Here is a 21,972-nt window from a genome sequence, read left to right on the forward strand (position 1 = left end):
GGCATTAGTTGACTTCTGGTGGGAGTTGTTTGTTGAATAGCCAGACTCACACTTCTGAATCTTGATTCTACCCCTCAAGGATGAATACCTTGACAAATTTATTTAACTTGTCTAAACTTTGGAACAGATTTCTAGCTGATATGTGCTGTTACACAAGCTTAGGCCACTGAAACCTGCTTGAAGGATAGATGATATTGTTCTAAATACCATCACAGTTTAGACTCCTCTGCATACCCCCATTTGGAGATTGCCAGTATTTGTCTGCCACGGCTCCATTCTCTGTGTAGAAAAATTAAAAGTTTGTTTATGGTTAGAGCCTGGTGGCTTTGGAGCTTCCTAGGGGGTCTAAGAAGACCTTTCATATTCCTCTGCTAATTATGATCTACTAAAGGCAAGTGTCACAATGTTGTTTAATCGTAAATAATCGGAGGCAGGACTGCCATAACTGAAAGCTGTCATCTGCCAATAGTAGCCAATAGTAGCCCCTACTTACACAACTGCCTCTGTTTGTTGGAACTCCTTCCCAAAATTTCTTCCATTAAAAAAAATTGGAATTTAGTTCAGCTCTAGAAAAAAAGAAACTATAAAGACTGTCGGACATTTCCATTTGTAGAGAGTCATGAATGAAATATACAGATTTAGCAGAAGCCAAGGGCATGCCTGTCATCCAAGCTCTTAGAAAGTTGAGGTTGGAGGATTGTCATGAATTTGAGGCTAGCCCTGAGCACAGAGTGAGGTACAGCCTGAGCTAACAGCAAGACAAAAAACAAACCGAACAAACAAACCTAAGGAAGATCAACAGAAGACATTAAAATATGGCAAACAGCCAGTAAAGCACTCAGCCACTGGATGAACTCTTAGTGGTTTTAGAAGACAGTCTGTTCTTCTCTGGATATTATTCATATAAATTACGTACTGATATGAACTTTGTTTCTCCATTAACTTAAAGTCCACAGTTACTTTGAATTCTCTCAGGCTGAAAATATATCCTGCATTATTATCTGATCTATTATTTTTCTCTTGTGGGTTAAATATTATAGAATGACCTCTTTTTCCCCTCTTAGGAGATCAAACTCAAATTTAGTCAGTTGTGATTAAGATTCATACTTGGTCTAACGATGACTCTGTATTACCTAATGAATGAGCGAGGGAGCGATTGATAGAGAGGTAATCATGTTACTTCATTCTAGTCAAACTAGCTGGGTTTTATTAACAAAATATCAATTTTATGAAGCTTATAAATATTCAACATATTCAAAGTCCAAAGTGGAATTTGCCATTTCATGTAGAATTTGAATAGTACATGACATAGGACAAATGATTAGAGATTTTAGAATAAAATCAGTATTTTTCTGTGTCTTAGGAAAAAGGACATATGTTCATTGTGTCTATGTAATATCATGGAAAAAAAGAATGCTCCCTAAATTTTATATTCAGTCTTTTACAATCTTAGCGTGACTTTTAAAACCTTAATATCATTTTAATTAAATTTTTAAGTGAACAAAGTTTGAAGTTGTTTGCTTTGAGAATAAATCATTACGGGTGCTACTGAATCTCAACTGTAATCCTAGCTACTCAGGAGGCTGGATCCGTGGGTCACTGTGGTTCAAAGCTAACCCAGGCAAGAAAGCCCATGAGAATCTTATCTCCACTGAACCACCAAAAAGCCGAAAGTGGAGCTGTGGCTCAACTGGTAGTCTTGAGCATGGACGCTCAAGGACGGTGCTCAGGCCCTGAGCTCAGGAAGGGCAAATCATCAAGTTGTTCTTTCTCAAATACAGTGTGTTTCAGCAAAATGAATGTAGCAGTATTGTCAGTCTCCTATTGAATCAAAATTATTTTTCCCAATTTTTGCCTAATTACTGGACATCTTGGAAGTTTCTTTGGCCTACCTTTCCTGTTTTCTTAACATTTCTTCTAACCAGTGCCAATCCATACACATAGACGATTTTTATAACTTGAAGTATTGAATGTCATTTCCTGCCAGTGGCTTATTGGGCTGGTTCAGAGATTGACTTCCTGGGAGCTCCTCCTTTATTTCATGTCAGATTCTTCTAACAGGGTTTCATTCTTTACAGGTCAGGCTGTTAAGCCTAGGGTTTTCCCAGGGCTTCTCTTCTCTGACATGCATGAGTGCTGACTTGGGTGCCCAGCTTGGTGAGATGGAGAGAAACGTTGTACAACTTCTCAGGTGCTGCTTCACAATCAGTAGCCATCTTTCTAGGGAAAACCGAGCATCTAATGGCATGTTTGCTTTGCTGGGATTTCTTCAGCCCTGGATCTTAACTTCCTAAAACCTTTAATTTCTTGGTAGCTCTCTAACATCTTTAAATAGATTAAAAGGAAAACATGTTGTGTTTAGCTTGTTTCCATTATTCTTGCCTGGAGGCTGAGAGCAAAATTTCACTCCTGGCTTATCATTCTTTCACTGGCGAGGGCGCTTTCTCTTTTAGAAAGTCAACACACTGGGTAAAAGCAGGATGGAAAGCAGTTCCTCCACCATGTGGAAAAGGAGAATTAGTGAAGGTATATGATCTCAGATTAGGCAGCCAGACTGTCATTTGGTTCCATGCTTTCTTCTTCACATGGCCATGCCTTCCTATTAGATCATGAGTCCCTTTCATATCGTGTCCAAGAGAATGAATTGCTGTTATTTATGATGAATATCAGATGTAGTGATTGTTGCTATGCAAAGCTATATTTAGTCTCTTCAATTATTCAAGTTTTCTGAAGTATCATTTATTATCTGTATTTTTCAAGAATATAAGCTAAAGAAATATTGATATGTCAACATACCATATCAAAATAATTATGCCAAATGTCTTAATTTTCTGCATTTTATAAAACTTTTCATTCTGTCTTTATAAAGTACAACTTGTCAGGAAATCAGGGTGGTTATGTGATGTTGTTATGTTAAAAATCTTAAGGAACTTCATTTAGCCTGCTAATCTGATCGTTGCCACAATAATCTTTACCTGAGCCTTTCTAGTCTTTTGACTCATGAAGACAACATCATAAACCGATGGCATTGCAGTTAGAAAAAGATTCCAGAAATAGGATTTAGAGTACTTTTTGCTCCAGTCTCCTTGAGGTTATGTTGTGGTTGCTATTAGAATTACCAAGTTCAAGCAGTTCTGAACTTGTGAAGATTATAGTACTAAAATAGCCTTTAATTTAATTATCAGAAGTGAAACTCTAATATCCAGTAGCCTAAAAGGATAATGCATTGCAGTAATGAGAGGCATTTTTGTATAGCTGTTGGGATCCTGAGAGTTTGAAAGTATTTATTATCATGACCTCAGTTCTCCTCACCACAACACATTCGCAGATAGACCTTGATTTTATAGGCAAAATAGCTGAGGGTCAGAGTTGTCCGTGAACATCCAGCTTTTATAGGATCTACTGACAGTGATAAATAGGATTAAACTCAAGAATGTTGCATCCCAAATCATGTGACTTTATTTTGAAGTGTAAGAATGCCAATATCCTTATACCTAAAAAGAACATCTCTGGGCTGGGAATATGGCCTAGTGGCAAGAGTGCTTGCCTCATATACATGGAGCCCTGGGTTTGATTCTCCAGCACCACATATATAGAAAACGGCCACAAGTGGCGCTGTGGCTCAAGTGGTAGAGTGCTAGCCTTGAGCAAAAAGAAGCCAGGGACAGTGCCCAGGCCCTGAGTCCAAGGCCCAGGGCTGGCAAAAAAAAAAAAAAAAAAAAAAAAAAAGAACATCTCTAACATCTTATCTTTCTTGAATGCTGAGTTAATGGGAACACAGTTGTTTTTTCAGCCATGAGTATTTTTTTTGTATTTTTATTGTCAAACTGATGTACAGAGAGGTTACAGTTTCTTATTTTAAGCATTAGATACATTTACTGTGCTGTTTGTTACCTCTTCCCTCATTCACCCTCCCCCCTCCCCTTTTCCCTTTTCCCCCATGAGTTGTTCAGTTGATTTACGCTAAACAGTTTTGCAAGTATTGCTTTTGTAGTCATTTGTCTTTTTACCCTGTAACTCTCGATTTTGGTATTCCCTTTCAGTTTCCTAGTTCTAATACCAGTATACACGGTTTACAATGTACTCAGATAAGATACAGAGATAGTGCAGGTACAACCACAGGAAGGGGACACAAGAGGATCATCAACAATAGAAGCTACGGTTTCACATCGCATGTTGAAAGTAATTACAACAGTGATATAACAGTTGTTTCCATAACATGGAGTTCATTTCACTTAGCATCGTCTTATGTGTTCATAAGGGCATAGCTATTGGGCTCTTGTGATCCTCTGCTGTGACTAGCCTAAACCTGTGCTAATTATTCCCTATGAGGGAGACCATAGAGTCCATGTTTCTTTGGGTCTGGTTCACTTCACTTAGTATAATTTTTTCCAAGTCCTTCCATTTCCTTACGAATGGGGCAATGTCATTCTTTCTGATAGAGGCATAAAATTCCATTGTGTATATGCACCGCATTTTCCTGATCCATTCGTCTACTGCGGGGCATCTGGGTTGGTTCCGTATTCTCGCTATGACAAATTGTGCTGCGATGAACATTGTTGTGCTCGTGGTGGCTTTAGTGTGTTCTTGTTTGTGGTCTTTTGGGTAGATGCCCAAAAGTGGGGCTGCTGGGTCATAGGGGAGTTCTGTATTTAGCCCTCTGAGGAATCTCCATACTGCTTGCCAGAGTGGCTGAACCAGTTTACATTCCCACCAACAATGAAATAGGCTTCCCTTTTGGCCACATCCCCTCCAACATTTGTTATTGTTTGTTTTCTTGATATAGGACATTCTTACTGGGGTGAGATGGAATCTCAATGTTGTTTTGATTCGCATTTCTTTTATCAGCCATGGGTATTTTCAATATACATCTTTATATAGTTTTATGTGGCTTTCTGTGATGAAAACAAATATTTTGTTTGACTCAGACTCATTGTATGGCCCATTTTTTTTTTCTAAAAGTTTGGCTGTAGAATAGAGGATAGGTGCTCCTCTCTTTCTCAGAAGCAGGAAGTAATAAGATGTTAAAGAAATGAGGAACAGGGAGGTTTTCCTGAAGAGACCGAATACTTTTTTTCTCTCCTTCCTTCCTTCCTTCCTTCCTTCCTTCCTTCCTTCCTTCCTTCCTTCCTTCCTTCCCTCCTCCTCCTCCTCCTCCTCCTCCCCCTCCCTCCCTCCCTCTCTCTTTTCTTTCTTTCTTTCTTTCTTTCTTTCTTTCTTTCTTTCTTTAAATAAAAAAAGAAAAAAAAAGAAATGAGGAACATAGACTAGTAAAAATAATTGAAAATAACAAAGTTTGAGGACTTAATACAGTTCTACTTATTTATAAACTAGTAAGCTATCTCCTTACTCCTTTCTGGATGCTGACAAAAGATCTGAACCTCCTAGGTCAGAGACAAAGGACTTGAGCTCTCTTCAACCCATGGGTGTCCACAGCATCCCTTTGTCCTTTAGATTCCTTGTGGGCATTACTGCAGGCCCAGGTGAGCATCAACACATAGAGGGGAACACGTGAGAAGAGGAGAAATACTGCAAGTGCTACCAAGTGGAGATTTATAGCGGAATAGCACTCAAAGACTTCTCTTGTTGCATGTTACATGATCGAATCTCAAAAGCACTCTGTTAAACGCACAATGTTTCATTTATATGGGAACACCAGAAGGGGCAAATCTGTCATAAACACGAAGCAAAACACAAAGCTTTCTAGAGTTGCAAATTTATCTCCTAATAATAGCTTAGGAGAGAAGGGAGTAATAATAGCCAGGAGAGAAGGGAGTAAAGTGCCTGAAGAAAGACTTTTCAGCTACCTGCTCCTCGTTGATTTCTTTCCTGATTTGCTCCTCCTTTCTCCACCTCTTTCATTCCATGTTTCCCCAATATGTCTTCTACATGGTCTATAAAGGAATTCAACATCCATGGGTGTCCTGAGCCACACTAGTGATTACAGTCTTAGGAGAGATGAAAACCATGCTGTCCACAGCCTAGAAGACATTTTTACCAAAAATTCCCACCGTCAACTCTAAGTCAGTTTGCCTTCCATGAACTCAGTGCCTTCCTCTGAACACTCAGTCTTGCTTCACCTTCCAGTCTCTATGAAGGGACCCAGCAGCTAAGCTAATTGGCATTGATTTCCCGTCTTCCTTCCACTCCTGTCTGCCCTCCCCCAATAATTCTTCCTCATTTCAGCACTCAAATTATTTCCCTCCACCCCTTACCATTGCTTCTGCCCTTTGGGCCCTCGCATTACCTTTCCTATTACAAGAGATTCTTAATTGCTATTAGTTTCACTTCCTTCTGTGTTTAAAGACCACATTTGCGTTAACTGTGTACATTGTCTCTATGCCAAAAGAGCTCATACACCAGCAAAGGGAAATAAAAACTAATTTAAACTCTAATGGTTCTAATAATGCCCTCACATCCCCCCCCCCAAATATATTGGAACTTTCAAAGATAGCCAAAGGAAGAGGGAAGTTGGAGAGAGGGATAGAGGAATGAAGACGGGAAGATGGGGAGAATGCACTCATAAAATTCAAGGTATAGCCTATGAAATTAAGCAAATTGAGGGGAGTGGTAGGGTTGGGAGAGATGGGGAAGAGTAGGAGAAGGGGTGACATTGATCAAGATTTGTTGGATTCATAAGCTGCTTTGTTGAATGGCAACTCCTTTGAACATCTACTTCATGATAATTTAAATAATATTTTTTAAAAAGCCACAGAACCTGCTAGTGGTGGTTCACACCTGTAATCCTAGCTACTCAGGAGCCTGAGATCTAGGCTCTCCCTTCTACCCCAGCCCATGCAGACTAATTCAAGAGACTCTGATCTCCAAGTAACCAGCAAAAAGCTGAAAATGATGGTGTGGTTTAAGTGGTAGAGTACAAGTACTAAGTGGAAAAAGCTAAGGAAGAGAGTAAGCTCTGATTTGAAGCCCTTCCCCAAGTACCTGCACACACACACACACACACACACACACACGCACACGCACACACACACACCAGCAACAGAATCAAAAGATTAAAAAAATAAGTGATGGCTAAGGACTAAAAATAAAATAAAAAATCAACGTGCAAAACATATCTCATAAGCTATTTTGTATTTTCTGGAAGTTGGCCTCCGAATGGCCTCTAAGTATTTGTGTGCTGTAATTGAGATATAGATGCTGCATATAAGATACGCAGCACAAGTTGCTAAATGTGAAGTGGCTTAGGCAGGACAAGCATCTTTGGAACAGGTCTTTCATGACCATCAGGATATTCACAGGTAGAGGAAAGGACCTTCTGCGGCAGGAAACTATCCCAAAGCACAGGACTGGGGTGGGATGAATCTCAGTTTCCTTTTCAAATGTTGGGCTAGGCAGAAAGAAAGCAGTGGCTAGATGCTTATCAGGTAAATGGTTAACTGTGCTCTAGCAATTTATTTAAAGACTCTGGGTCAGGCTTTTCATTTATAGTCAGAGAGAATTAAACTAGGGATCCTCTGGGCTCTCCAGGCCGCTGCCTCCCTCCCCCTCCCCCTCCCCCTCCCCCTCTCCCTCTCCCTCCCCCTCTTCCTCCTCCTTTTCCTCCTCCTCCTCCTCCTCCTCCTCTTCCTCCTCCTCCTTCTTCTCTCTCTCTTTCTCTCTCTCTTTCTCTCCCCTCCCCCTACCCCCCCCCCATCCTGGGGCTTGACCTCAGGGCCTGGGTAGTTCCCTTCTTTGTGCTCAAGACTAGTGCTCTACCACTTGAGCCACAGCCCAACTTCCGGTGTTTTTCAAGTAGTTTATTGGAGATAAGAGTCTCATGGATTTTTCTGCCTGGGCTGGCTTTGAACCGCGATCCTCAGATCTCAGCCTCCTGAGTAGCTAGGATGACAGGTGTGAGCCACTGGCGCCCAGCTGGCCTCCTCTTTCTTGAGAGCTGCACCTCTGTAGCTAAGGTCCTCGTGGACTGACAGTCACCCCCCCACCCCCCCACACACACAGATAGAATAGGTAGCATCTTTGAAAATCTTTTTTTAATGTATGAGTTGAACACCCTGTGGATTAATTCTTAGGGAAAGTATCATACCACACATGCCATCAATGAATTGAGAAAAAGAAGTCAACAGAGTCTATGAAGGAGTGGTGGATTTACGTAAGCACAACGGAATTCATTTTACTATAACTTTGTGTCACCGCCTGATGCTGTTCTGTTAGCCATTAGGATTTGGTTCCTGAAACTCATATTTTTTGGGGCTTGCGCCATCTGATATTTGGCCCTTCAGTATACATTTTCATCAGACCAATGTCTTCTTCCGCGTAAGCCTGCAATATCGAGTCACAGTCATCTGAGAGAAAGCTGTGGTTGGTGAACAGAACAGTAGGCCAGGAAGTCCGAGGGCCCCACCATGATCAGATTAGGGCTCTTCAGCCGCAGTGCCTGTGCTAACTGCCTGCATGGAGATGTGCTCAATTCAATTTGCAGCAATTAGCGTGACCGAAGCAAATACACAAGAGTCATGCATTAAAGCAGCCTCTTGGAGAGAAACAGGCACGGTCCGTATTTTCCCATCATGCAATTTTTAAATGATGATCAGGAAAACAGAACTAGTGGGAGAAGGGGCATGCATGAACCAGCACAGTAAGCCCTAGAAGGGGAATGGCCAATACTGGAGGGAGCCAGTCTGTCTCAGCTGGAAGAGCCTCCTGTCCGGTGCTCCCTTCCTGGTCTGCAGACATCTGTTAGGAGTGCAGTCCCAGAGCAGCCTTTGGTCAGCACTGCAGTGACTCTCAGGCCTGTGTGTTAGCATGCAGCCTCCTAGTCCAGCCCACAGAGGAGCGTGCTCTCAGGCCTTTCCACTCAGGCACATTACATGTCCGTGGGCTTTGGATATGATACTGGGATTCGGGCTGCATCGTAACTGCTTGCTTACTATTTCGCAAAGCATGAAGATGAAATTAGTTTAGTGAATTTTGAAGGAGAATACAGCCACAGCTGTACTTAAATGCAAAAGTTTTGTGTGTTTTTTTAAAATCCAACCTAGATGAGATACAGTGATAGCAGGGGCACAACCACAGGAAAGGGGATATAAGAGGAACAACAACAGAAAGCTACGGTTTCACATGACTGTGTATACTGGTATTAGAACGAGGGAAGGGAAAGGGAATATCAACATCGAGAGTCAAAGGATAAAAAGACAACTCCAAAAGCAATACTTGCAAAACCATATGGTGTAAACCAACTGAACAACTCATGGGGGGAGAGGGACAGGCGGAGGGGAGGGGAAAATGAGGGAGGAGGTAACAGGTTATACAAGAAATGTACCCACTGCCTTACGTATGAAACTGTAACCCCTCTGTACGTCACTTTGACAATAAATAAATAATTATTTTTTTAAAAACCAACAAACTATCCAACCTAAATGAGTCACTATTTTTACTGCTGGAAGGACCCTGTGATGACTGAATATTTCACTGGTTCTGAATATCGTTCACTAGCGTATTATTTTGTTTTATCCCAAGCTGTAAATTCATGACTAGCCATAGTTCAATTTCCTTGTCAGCTTTTGAAGATGCTAGCTATATTGCATAAGGGAGTTGTCAGTGCCACTTCATGAAACATTTCTGTGTTGCTGATTTTACATCATTTACATCATTTACAACAATGCCCGGTTGTGAGGGTCCTGTGGAGGGCATTACCCAAACCTACCTGCTGTCACTCCCGTGGCCTAAATGGACAGGAGAACATAGCAGGACTGCGTGTGGGTCGCTAGTAGATGCATTTATCCTTTCAGAAGTCTGCGATAAACCTGGATTTGTGACTCGCAAAGCTGGATTTGTGACTCGCAAAGCTCGCTGATACTTGCTGAACTTGCTAATCTCAGCAGCCCTAGATGGTTAGCTTCATTTATTTGAAATGAAATGTCCCAGTTGCTAACCTTGCAACATGCTGTTAAAAAGTATCCAAACGAAAAGCTCCTTTTAGCAGTACACATGGCAAAGAAGCAGTTGAAGAGGAATAGGGGACCAGACAGGGTGTTGGGGGTGACATTAAGATGACGTGGATAAAGCACCTGTATTTCCTGTCTTTATCCCACCTGTCTGCCCTAGACGCGTCGATTCTCACCGCAGAACTCATGCATCCCTTAGTTCTGCTGACCCTGTAGAAGGTGTGATGCGCCTGGGTGATCACTTCCTCTCCTCCTCCCTGCTGGGCGTGGCCCCATCTAGGGCGTGGCCCCAGGGATTCTTTTGATTTCTAGAACACACCAGGTTTACACGTATGCCTCTGTCATCTTCATGATGCGTGTTGCTGCCCACCCTCGCGCCCGCTGGCTGTAGTCCTCCTCTCTTCGTTTGAAACCATTCCCTTCTGCCTGGTGTCCTGCGCTTCTCCTTCCCATCCCCCCATCCCAACTCCCACTCTTCCTGAATCCGGGGGGCAGCGTCTACCTGCGTTGCGGGTGTGAGCTGAGGTACCTCTGGAGCCCTGCGCTGGCCCTGCAAGGCCTCCCGAGCAGATCGCTGCCTTTTCCTATCGCTCGCGCCTTCTGGGCCCCAGCCCAGCACTCGGGCAGCTGTTGCTCTCATCGAAGCCAGCGAGATCCCGGGAGCGCGGGCACCGTGTCTTGTTCACTGCCCCCTCTAATATTGATTGGATAATTGGACGAGTGGATATAGCTCTTGCAATCGATCCTCTCTGCTAGTTAAATAAGCTATTTTGCTATTAGAGAAAACATAGTGACATTTCTAACCATCCTTCATATACCTTCAATCTGTCCGCTATCCACTTAAAAGCGAGTCTTCAGAAAATTCACTCCCCCCTCCCCATCCTTAGACATTTACACGGGGACATGTTTTAGAATGCAAACAAAGCTTTAGCCCGTTAAAGCTGCTATATAACAAAATTCTTTCGAGTGGGTGGGTGGCTTAGAAACAGCTGAAATTTGTTTCTTACAGTTCTAAGATCGTGAGCCAACCCAGGTGATCTCTGGGGGTGGAGGGACTGCTTTCTTACAGAGATAGTGTGTTCCTACTCTGCTCCCAAGATGGCACAGGGGAGACGGCACTTCCAGACCTCACTGGTTTCTAAGGGCCCTGATTCTACTCATGATCTACCCTTAGAGATCAGTCACTGCTTTGAATAGTCTAGATGCTTTAGGTACCTGTGTAAAAATGAAAGCCATGAAGCTTGCTGAGGCTGGAGGGGGGCATGAAGGAGAGGGCTGAGGGGGTCGTTCTGATCTAGGCCCGTTGTCTGCACAGATGGACTTGTCACAGCGAAGCCTTCTGAGGCTAATAGAAACACGAGAAAGAAGTTGATCACCTGCCTCTGCCTCCAAAGAACCAACGTCATTAGTGATGGGTGCATTGGTGGTTAGGCTCTAACATCCGAAGTGTGAGAGCACCCACGCTTAGTTCCTATCAGGCACTAAATCCTCAATGATACCCAAATGCGTCTACCCTTCATGATGAATCAGTACACAGAGGAAATCCTGGTGGGTGAAGCACTGATGTTCCAAAGGGACATCTCAGAACAACTATATATGTAATATATATATATATATAGTTGCACAGGCTGACCCCCAAAGTGCCATTTTGTACAGATGGAAAGCATGCCCAGTGCCACCTGGGGATTCGGTGCCCATGGGAAATTTTATCTTAGTTTGGATTGGGTTTTCTTGGTAAGCTGAGAAGTAAATGATTTTACCCTCTTCCAGGGAGAAGGAAGGGTTGCAAAGAAAATTACAGTTGGTCCTCCTTTCCCCACATTGTTGTAGCAATTCCCTTCCCTTAACAAAACTACAGAACGCCATCCGTGCTCCTGTGGTCACAGGTGCATTGCATGGAGGAGAAACCAATCACATTCCCGGGGGGCTGGTGGACGCCTCATGGAATCTACATTCAGTGCAAGATGCAGAGAAATGGGTACATGGTCCTCCAAGGGCTCAGCCTCTTGCGTCATCCTGTAACCATTGTTTTTTTCTCCTGTTAGACTTAACTGTTAAGTGTTCAGGAAGCACAGTTTAAGAATTATTTCAGTTGACGTTTTGGTAAGCAAACGACTTAAACCTGATGATGAATTGAAAAGAAAATGGTAGCCTTGTTCAAGATGAATATTACAGTCTAGTTCCTCATTTTATTTGGTCTGAAGAATAACAAATGCCCCAGATACAGAAAGATCGGGAAGGATATTCTATGTGTTATTCTTTGAAGAGATGCTGAGTCTGTTTCTTGCTAATGGTCTCACTAAATAGGTAGCAAAATGACATATTTGGACGTTTTTCAACAACATAGTTTTTCTGGACTTTATAACGATTATCATTGAGTTCTAATATTTATTTTTTATTTTATCATATCCGTTTATTTTTTCTTTACCTTCTAGCCTCTAGGTTGGCAAATTTTTTTTATAGATTTTAAATTCAATTCTTAATACCAGCTACTTTGAGAATTCACAGCTTCCTGATACAAAATTTAAAGGAAAATAAAACCAAATGAAGATATTTTAATAACTAAATGAGTTTTATGTGCCTCATTTGAATACTACTTCAAACATACAAAATTGTAACATGTTTAAGACAATTGGAAATTTGGTATTAAGAAATGACTACCATTTATAGGTATGTTATTGTCATTATGGTTAATCTCTTACCTTTCAGACATACTTTCTTAAATACTTAGAAATGGAAATACATAGTTATCTAGTGTTTACTTCAAAATAAAAATAAGAGGCATTGCAACTCAACGTGGTAGAATGCAACGTGGTAGCCTTGAGCAGACAAGCTCAGGACCAGCACCCACCACCCACAAGCCCCACAACCAACAAAATAAGTGAATTACTAATAACAACAATAATAAGGACAGTAATTATAAACAGACATAAAATATTGGCCATGAATTAATAATTACTGGGCCTGTATGACAGGTTGCATTGGGCATTCAGTTGTATAATATCTACTTGGCATATGTTTAGAATAATTCACAATATGAAGTTTAAGTGAAAATTTGGTTTCTTTTTCAAAGAGACCGAACCATTTCAAGGCAGTGTGAAATAAATTGTTTTTCATTTTCCCAAGTGTAGCTTAAGAATTTCACAATCACAGTTTACAGAAATCTGTCGCCTGGTGTCATGCTAGCCTGCTGCAATTGTTTAGATGTATCTTCTTTGACATTCATTTCATTAAATTCTTCCATCATCCACTCAACCAAATGCACGTGTCTGAGCCGCATGTCGTATTTCTTCTAGGATTGTGGAGAAAGGCTATTACAGTGAGCGAGATGCTGCAGATGCCGTTAAACAAATCCTGGAGGCCGTGGCTGTAAGTAAGGAACAGCGTCCACCACATGCGTGACTTACATGTGTTCCTTCAGAGCAAGCGTTTCAGAAGTGCGGGTCTGCAATAAGCCATCAAACGTAAAGCAAAAAACAAAACAAAAAAAAACACCAAAAAACTGTATTGAGTACTAACAGGGAAATAGGCTGAATGCAATTCCATTTCTAAGTATATTTCATAACTTACAGGAGTTTATAAAGTTACTCAATTCTGAAAGATGCAGCCCTCCCAAAATAATGCCGTTTGTTTAAAATACTTTCCATCCTATTATCACGAAGCCTCCTGAGGCTTCGGTGTCTTTCCTTGTTCCTTAGCTCTTTCTTTCGCATTTCTTGGGTTTGTTTCTCTATTATCATTACTTCTTAGTTTGGCGGGAGCTGGAGGAAGGTTGAATGAATGAGGTAACTATAAGCCGCTGAGCACAGACCTTAGTGACTTTTCTTTCAAGACAAGAAATGAGTGAATTGGAAGGAAAATTGTGTGGCCATTTAATTTTTTCCAAGGAAGAAATACGAATTAAAATTGTGCATGGGAATATGAATTAAATTGTATTGTGTAAGTCGATAACGGGAACGAATGTATGCAGATGGATGAATGTATAATTTTGAGGGGTTTGTTTGGATTTCAAGCAATATCTTGTCCAAATAAAACAGATTACAGTAGATGTATGTAATGTGTCTTTAATTCATCGATTGGGAGAGTGGAACTCTTACAGTACTCCCTCAGTCTATGCAACAGTTGTTTTTAAGACAAAATTGTTGATACCTGTCCATGTCCTCAAAGTCCTGATGACCTGCCTCCAAATCAGAACATGAATTGGACTGTTTTTCTTCATTTTCACTAAATCCTAATAGAGATCTCCATCTTCTAAATGGGCAGCCTCCTTCTGCCACTCGGTGGCCATCCCTCACACGATCCAGAATTTCTATTTAAATCATACATGAGTTATGTCTATGTTTACAACCACCAATGACATTCCACTGAAAGTAGAACAAAGGAACAATTCCTCCACAGAGCTTTTAATACCTTGCCTATCATAGGTTCTCCCCAGTCATCTCCATTTCATTGTGTACAATTTCCTCAGTTTCCTTTCCCGGAAAAAAAAGGGCCACACAAGCCTTTTTTTTTCTGATTCTGAGGACTCTGTTAGCTCCATTCTTGGGATACTTTTTTTGTTTTTCTGTGCCTGGGACACTGTCATTATGTCCCATTATGTCTTTCTTACTTCTTTCGGGACTCTGCTGAATTGTCATCTGCCTAGAATGGCCTTCTACAATCCCTCTCCCTAAAGTCACACCTAACTCTGTCTTTCCAAACCACTTCTAAATTCACTCCCGTGCACACTTAAAATCACTGGGAATTTTATGCTATTTTCTCTGACACCATAAAACGACCACCTAATTCCAAAAATTTGGAAACTTGTATTTTTCACCCTTTTATCCCCAGTGCCTAAGAAAATATCTGTTTGTAGTAGATGTTCAATAAATATTTACTGACCATGTAAATGAAAACATGATCAGCCCACTCAAAAAGAGCCAACATTCTACTTTCTGTTTCTAGATGTTGACACGTGCTGAATTGCTGTGCTGTCGTATTTCTTATTTCATTTGAAACAAAGCAATATATCTGGCTTCTGTGTATCCATTTGTTTTCCTGTTCCCTCATTATCATTGCATAACTTCCTGTCATTCAAACACCACATTCCTCAGTATCTTCTCTTTGGTTGCTTTCATCCATTTAATCAGTTCTTGCTCTTTTAATTAGCACAGTGAGTATGTTCCAATTCAGTGACAGCTTACGTAGCTGACAGAGGACAATGTTCAATGATGTGCTCTCATAATTTTCCGCTTACTGGAATGACAGGAGTATGGGTGCCCTAGATAGGGTTGCCTCACGTAGAATAGAGTCTGGAGTTTCTAGAACTTTATTCCAAGTTTTCAAGGATAAATTTATTATTGCTAATTATGTATGTGTATATAAATGTATATGTGTATATATGCATATAATACACATATATCTATAGTATTTTACCTCCTTTCGGCACTTTAAGAACTAGACTACCACATTCAAGTCAAATACTTCTTGAGACAAGCTTTATAAAAATCATAGTTTCTCTTCTTACTGCAAACTAATGATTCCCATAAAGAAAAAAAATTAAAATCAACTGCTTAAATGTTTCACAGGTAGAAAGCAAAGCAACGTAAAACTTGTGAGGAGTGGCTGGCATTTACGAAATAGTTTCCTGTTAACAGCCTCCTGAGTAGCTAGGATTATAAGTACGCATGAGCTACTGGCACTTGGCTAGAAGATATTTTTAAAAGATCAAAATCAAATATCTAGAGATGAAAATCTCTACCTAATTTCATCCAGAATGAAAAATATATTGGGCAGAATTAACAATATATTTGATACCTGAGAAACAAAAGCCTAGTGATCTCGAAGATATAGCATCCAAAACCGGTCCCAGGTGAGACACTGAGAAAGAAGATGAAAAAGAACAGCGTATCATGAAGCTATGGAACCATCTCAATATGTACAGTTAGATCAATGAAGAATGGTGGGATAATAGAATTATTTTTAAATAAATATTTTTCCATGAATTTCCAAATTTGATGAAACTTACAAAGCAACACAGATAAGCATCTTTACAAATCTCATTGTAACTGGTATGAAGAGAAGGATGCAGGAGCATTTTATTCCATCTTTTAACTGAAAAAAAAGAAAAGAGAAACAAGGAAATCAAGAAACAAAAGAAAAAACAAAGATAGAGTAGAAATAGAAAAAAAGACATACCAGAGGAACAGAGCTAGGATGGCGGCAGATCTTGCATCTGAAATGCCGCAGATGTGGTAGAACGCCATTGCCAAGGCATCAGGAGAGAAAGATACAGAGACCTGGAATCAAGCGCAATGAAATGGCTTTCAGAAATGCAGGAAATGGTGTCTTCGTTAGACAAACAAAACATGACTATCACTCCTCACTAGTAGATAGACCTACAATGCTAGAGTGAATTTGTGCACTTCTCACTACAACTGATCAATCTGTGTCGTATTTTAACTCCATGTCTACAGATCAAAAGCAGATACCTGTAGTTCCTAAACCAAGAATAATAGGAATCAAGTTTCCCAAGCCTCTCAAACACAGAGCCGTAGACATGGAACCTCTATGCTGATCAACCCTTGTCCCAGCTTAGATGATCCCCATCATTTTTTGGTTTAACAAACGTATTCATTGACTGGAAATATGCTTCAACTCCAAGTGAAATGTAAGCTCTTCCTTGGCATTCATTGGTGCTACCCATAAAGTCTGATTCAACCTGTAACTTTGGTCATTCATTTTCTTCTTTTCATGCATACTACATTTCACAGTACAATACCGGTCCCTAAGGTTAAGTCCATGGGACAAGGGTAAATGAGACAAACCCTGCTCTCAAGGGCCATGGTTTTGCTGTGATTGACAGGGACACAGGTAGCCATGGTAGCATCAGAGTCATGCACTTGGAATATGAAGGTCATCCTGTGGAAGACAGAGAGGAGGATTCATTTTGCTGTGGGGTTGCAAGATTTTATACAGAATGTTTTATTCATCTGCATTATACATTTTCTAATTGCTCTTGCTCTGTTTATGAAATAAAGCCCCAACCCCACCATGGCTTAAAGTAACCATGGTATTATACTTACACATTCTTTGGGTCAAGACTTCAGATAGGCCAGACACTGGGGGCTCATGCCTGTAATCCTAGCTACTCAGGAGGCTGAGATCTGAGGATCAAGGTTCAAAGCCCGGAAATGGTGCTGTGGTTCAAGTGGTAGAGCGCTAGCCTTGAGCTGAAGAGCTCAGGGACAGCGTCCATGCCCAGAGTTCAAGCCCCACAACCGACAAATAGCAACAACAACAGCAAAAAACTTCAGATAGGACCTAGTGGGAATGATTTCTATCTCTACTCCACAATATCTAGAGATGGAGCTGGAGGTGAGGAGAATCCGTGCTTGAGGGTTTGATCGCTGGAAGGACTCCTCTAGAGTGGTCTCTCTTGCATCTGGTTTAAACGTGCCATGAGGCCTCCGGAGGACTGTCACAGGGAAAAACTACACTTGGCTTATTTAGCCAGGTTGCCTGTCACAAGAACCGCGTTTGGCTTCTCCATTGTGCATCCCAACAGCCAAGGGATTTACGTTGCAATTCAGGGATCCCCAAATCAAGTAATAAGCCTGGTAGAAGCTGCATAGACTTGTGATCTTAAGCCAGAAGTCACTTCACTTCCTTTGCAGTTCTCTCAGTTATTAGCAAGTTACAACACACACACACACACACACACACACACACACACACACACACACACACACACGATCAAGGGAGAGAGAATTCAATTCCAATACTGGGTGAAAGAGGAGTGGCAAATTCTGGAAGAGTGTAGAAATAGGAAATAGTGTTTTCAGACTCTCCTGAAAATAAAGTTGGGTACAGGAAAGATGGTTTGCGTGCGGCGTGACATAGTGTGTACCTTGTGCGTGCGAAGAATTTCTCCAGGAGAAAAATTGGGTGTGTATATCAAAGGACCTTTAAATTTCACACTACATAAGTTAGGCTTCTGTTCACAGACCGTGAGCCTTCATGTATGGTTTAGGACGATGATCTAAGTATGAAAATGTGTGAGGTAGTGAAAAGACAATTATAACAATGTCCATAGAGAACACAGAGGAGGAACTGAGCAGTAGCAAAAGAAATACAGAGAACAATAAAATAAGATGTGAGTGGAATTAGGGCTGGCTGGCTGGAAGGACACTGAAGGCAGGAATGTCCTGGAGGCCCAGAATCTGGCTCCTTTGCCTGACACGGATGCCTTTGGTGCTGGGAAGCAGTGTGGATCAAGGCTTTCTGTCGGTCCTCAGCAGGTCACTAGTGGGAGGTGTTTGTTGTTGCTGTTGTTTTAAGTCTATTCTACAGATGATTTTGGAACCAGTAGAAAGTAGAGATTGAAGTCAAGGACACAGTGGCGATGTCAGGTCCTCAAAGCTGATAAAATGGCATACTCACTTTAAGTTCCTTAAATGCATGTATATTGTTTCTGAATTTTCTTTAATAGCTAAAGGCAAATTTGTGCTCTTTCCTTTTTGTCACAATAGGAAAACTGTAGCCAGAACACCATTTTTCTCTCTGGGCTGACTGCTCTTTATTTATCCCGCTGGATTTTTAGAGATTCACATTTCCTACCACCAACTCCTGAGACATTATCAATTAGCTACACACAGCCCATCGAACGCAGCATAGCTGTAATTAAACTAAATTACTATGTAGTAGCTTTCATTACACAGTGACACAGTTTTTCTTAGGACCATACAGAGAGTTTAATTACATGTCTAGACACACCCTGAATTCAGAACAGCCATATTTTCTTTGTCTCTTTCAAAGAAAATTTGAGCTTGTCATGATTGCATTTTTTTTTTACAAAAACAAAATGATAAAATACATTTGGGGGTTCCCTTCTTTTGTTCTTTTCAATAGTACATCCCACTTTAATGTGTACTTAATGTGGGAATCACTTCTACAGTTTTAGGTGGAGGCCTATACAAGAGGGGTATATAGTGGTATGCACCCGTAATCTAAGCTGTATGCAAGGGATATGTAGTGGTATATACCCGTAATCTAAACTATATGAGAGCAGTATGTGGCATGTACCCATAATCTCAGCTACAATTTTAAATTTTCTTAGCAAGTACTTTTTATTTCATGTCACAGCTGCATACATCTTAACTATTCACACAGTAATTGTGAACTGTTTCTTATGGTGGTAAGTTTCTTACATAAAATGGGGTTTTTAGATATAAATTAGACAAATTTCAGTGCATTGGTACCTTGACACTTTCGTAATCAGAACTAGCCAATTCCAATCACTATGGCATTGTGCCAAAAGAGAACTCTGATATTCACTGATGAGCAAATGCTTCATCCTGGGAACTGATAATTTTTAAAAAATTACTTAAATTACATGTATGTTCTGCTAATTATTCTTAAGCTGTTGTTTTGTTTATCTGATTTGGTTTGTTCTCCCGCATGCTAGGCAATACATGACCCAGCACTGAGCTAACTTATAAGCTATTTGTTAACGTATATAGATTTAGAGATTGTCCTTTGTAACATCTGTTTTTAATTCATACTGTATATGTTCTTGAATAACATAGCAAAATGTAAGATTATGACAAGTCTTAGATGTGGATATTGAAGCAGAAGTATATAGATTTGTCTTCATTCTTGTCCCCCCACAGTACCTACATGAAAATGGCATCGTCCACCGTGATCTCAAACCAGAGAATCTTCTCTATGCAACTCCAGCCCCAGATGCGCCACTCAAAATTGGTGAGAACGTTTCCTCGTGTTGCGTGACTCCTTTCTCCATCGTAGAAGAAATTAGTCATGTGGGATTTTTATCTATAGATCCATTCAATTTTTGCCTCTGTCCAATTTCCTAGAATATTTTACATGGACCTTCTTGGAGGTTTGCACTCTTTCCTGGGATGTAACCTGGGACTAGGGCTAGACCTTGGTGCTCTGTTGCCGGCTACATCAGTGAATGGCAGCATTTCACCATGATGAGGACCTCAGAAGACAACCCTGTGTTTTATACTTAAGCTGATAGTGAAGAAAAACTAGCCCTGCTTTAGGGCTATTGAATTTTAATCTTAGATAATGAAGACTTTTGAGGCAAAATGCTTGGTACATTGATGAATGTAGGTTTGGAATCACTTGTTGTATAAATAGAGGTAAATTTGTGTCCATATTTCCCAAAATGTGGTCTCTAGGGCATTGCTTTCTTGTTTTGGGGGGTAGGAGGGGTTGTAAATGGCTTCCAGAGGTACTGTGGGTAAGTCAATTAAGAAATACTGTTATGGGGATGGGAATGTGGCCTAGCAGTAGAGCGCTTGCCTTGCATGCATGAAGCCCTGGGTTCGATTCCCCAGTACCACATACATAGAAAACGGCCAGAAGTGGCGCTGTGGCTCAAGTGGTAGAGTGCTAGCCTTGAGCAAAAGGAAGCCGGGGACAGTGCTCAGGCCCTGAGTTCAATCCCCAGGATGGCAAAAAAAAAAAAAAAAGCTGTTCTATTCCTGCAAGATTTCTCAACACCTTTTAAAATGTTCATGTGCAAGAACATATTATCTGGTATACTCCTACAAAGATTTTTTTTCAAAAATAAAATCTATTAACTTGATAACATCTTTTATTTTTTTCCCCAAGAAGCAATTCAAAGAATAATTAAGATGAACTTTGGAGAACTCTAACCAACCCAAAGAAATGCTTAAATTAGCATCTTGGGAGAAAAAAAAATGAAGTACATAGTATACCTTCTATATACTTCCAGGTCAAATATTTATTTTCAGCTTTCTTTAATTATTTTAAGTGGATGAAATTCTGTCCTTGGCAGAATGCATGTTAAATCCTCTGAAGTGCATTGCGCCAGTGCTTGTCTTTGACCATGTTAAGCTGGTGTGCTCACTGCATTTAAAAGTGCTAACACCTTGGAGAATTAAGTTGTTCCATAAAGGAAGAGCTCAGACAACAGAATGTGCTTTATGAATGTGTGAACCTGAAGGGGAAAAAAAACAACCCTGAGAACCCTGCTGGGAAGCTGGCTTGTTCTCATAATCACTTCTGAAAGGCGGTGGACAGCGGGAGTTTCCACTTCCTTTGACATCACTTTCAAAGACTTGATCCTTAAAGAAATGTCTTTAAATGGATGGATAGATACTAATTTAGGCAGAAGAGCCTTGCTTTCGGAAGGGCGGCCTGCTGCTTTCGCTGATAAGGGTCAGGCACCTTGTGGACATGGAGGTTCATCTTTGAAGTCTAAAATGTATTCATTCTGCATCCACCCTCCTTGAAGAATGGCCTCGAGCGGTGTCCTAGTGCATCCCGCAATAGATCACAACAGCGGCAACTTGGATAATATTTTACCTAGGCAATTCACCTCAAAGGAATAAATAAAAATGACCTTTTGCCCCCCCCAAAAGGCCTTACATTCATCATATAAGTATGAACATCATATCTGTCAGATATAAGAAGGACTTATGTTATTTCCATTCAGTCAGAATAAGCCTTTCCATACCTGTTTGTTTCCATGACATTCATGGAAAGTGCAATTTTTTTTTCTTTCTACCAATGAGTGAAAGATTCTGAATTAGGTCATTGAGTCCACAGTGTTCTGTACACCGACCTACTGTCATATGAATGTCAGAATTAATAACTTCAGACAAAATGTGGCCATTGCAATCGTAACTTTAAGAAAGAGCACCTCTATTCACGAATATGGGCGAAATAGCAATGCTTAAATATAAACTTGTTTCGAAATGTATTTGGAAGTCCTATTTTTTTTCTCCAATTTAAAGACATGCTTGGGTTACTTTAGCTGCCTCGTAAGAGCCTGTCTCTCCCATAGCTACCCCCTCCTCCACCAAATGCAGACGTGCTGGTGAAGGGAGGAAGTGCTTGAGAAAGCCGAGGAGAGACCTCCCTCATCGAGTTCTTCTCTTGTCCTCACAGCCGACTTCGGACTCTCTAAAATTGTGGAACACCAAGTGCTCATGAAGACAGTGTGTGGAACCCCGGGGTATTGCGGTATGGCTCTTTAATAATGCTTTTCCCCTGCACCTGACGTCTGTGTACCCAGTCTAGTTGTTCAGTCTGA

At 40.8% G+C, this 21,972-nt stretch overlaps 1 protein-coding gene across 1 annotated transcript in view; it reads left to right on the forward strand.

Moving 5' to 3' along the window:
* Positions 1 to 21,972, forward strand: part of Camk4 (calcium/calmodulin dependent protein kinase IV) — a 158,254-nt gene that overhangs the window by 110,066 nt on the left and 26,216 nt on the right. The window contains exons 5-7 of the mRNA XM_048331159.1: positions 13,202 to 13,274; positions 19,556 to 19,646; positions 21,828 to 21,902. Coding sequence (XP_048187116.1) covers positions 13,202 to 13,274; positions 19,556 to 19,646; positions 21,828 to 21,902 — 239 coding nt within the window. The remainder of the gene's footprint in view (positions 1 to 13,201; positions 13,275 to 19,555; positions 19,647 to 21,827; positions 21,903 to 21,972) is intronic.

The sequence above is a fragment of the Perognathus longimembris genome, chromosome 22 (genome assembly GCF_023159225.1).
Source record: "Perognathus longimembris pacificus isolate PPM17 chromosome 22, ASM2315922v1, whole genome shotgun sequence".
NCBI lineage: Eukaryota > Metazoa > Chordata > Mammalia > Rodentia > Heteromyidae > Perognathus > Perognathus longimembris.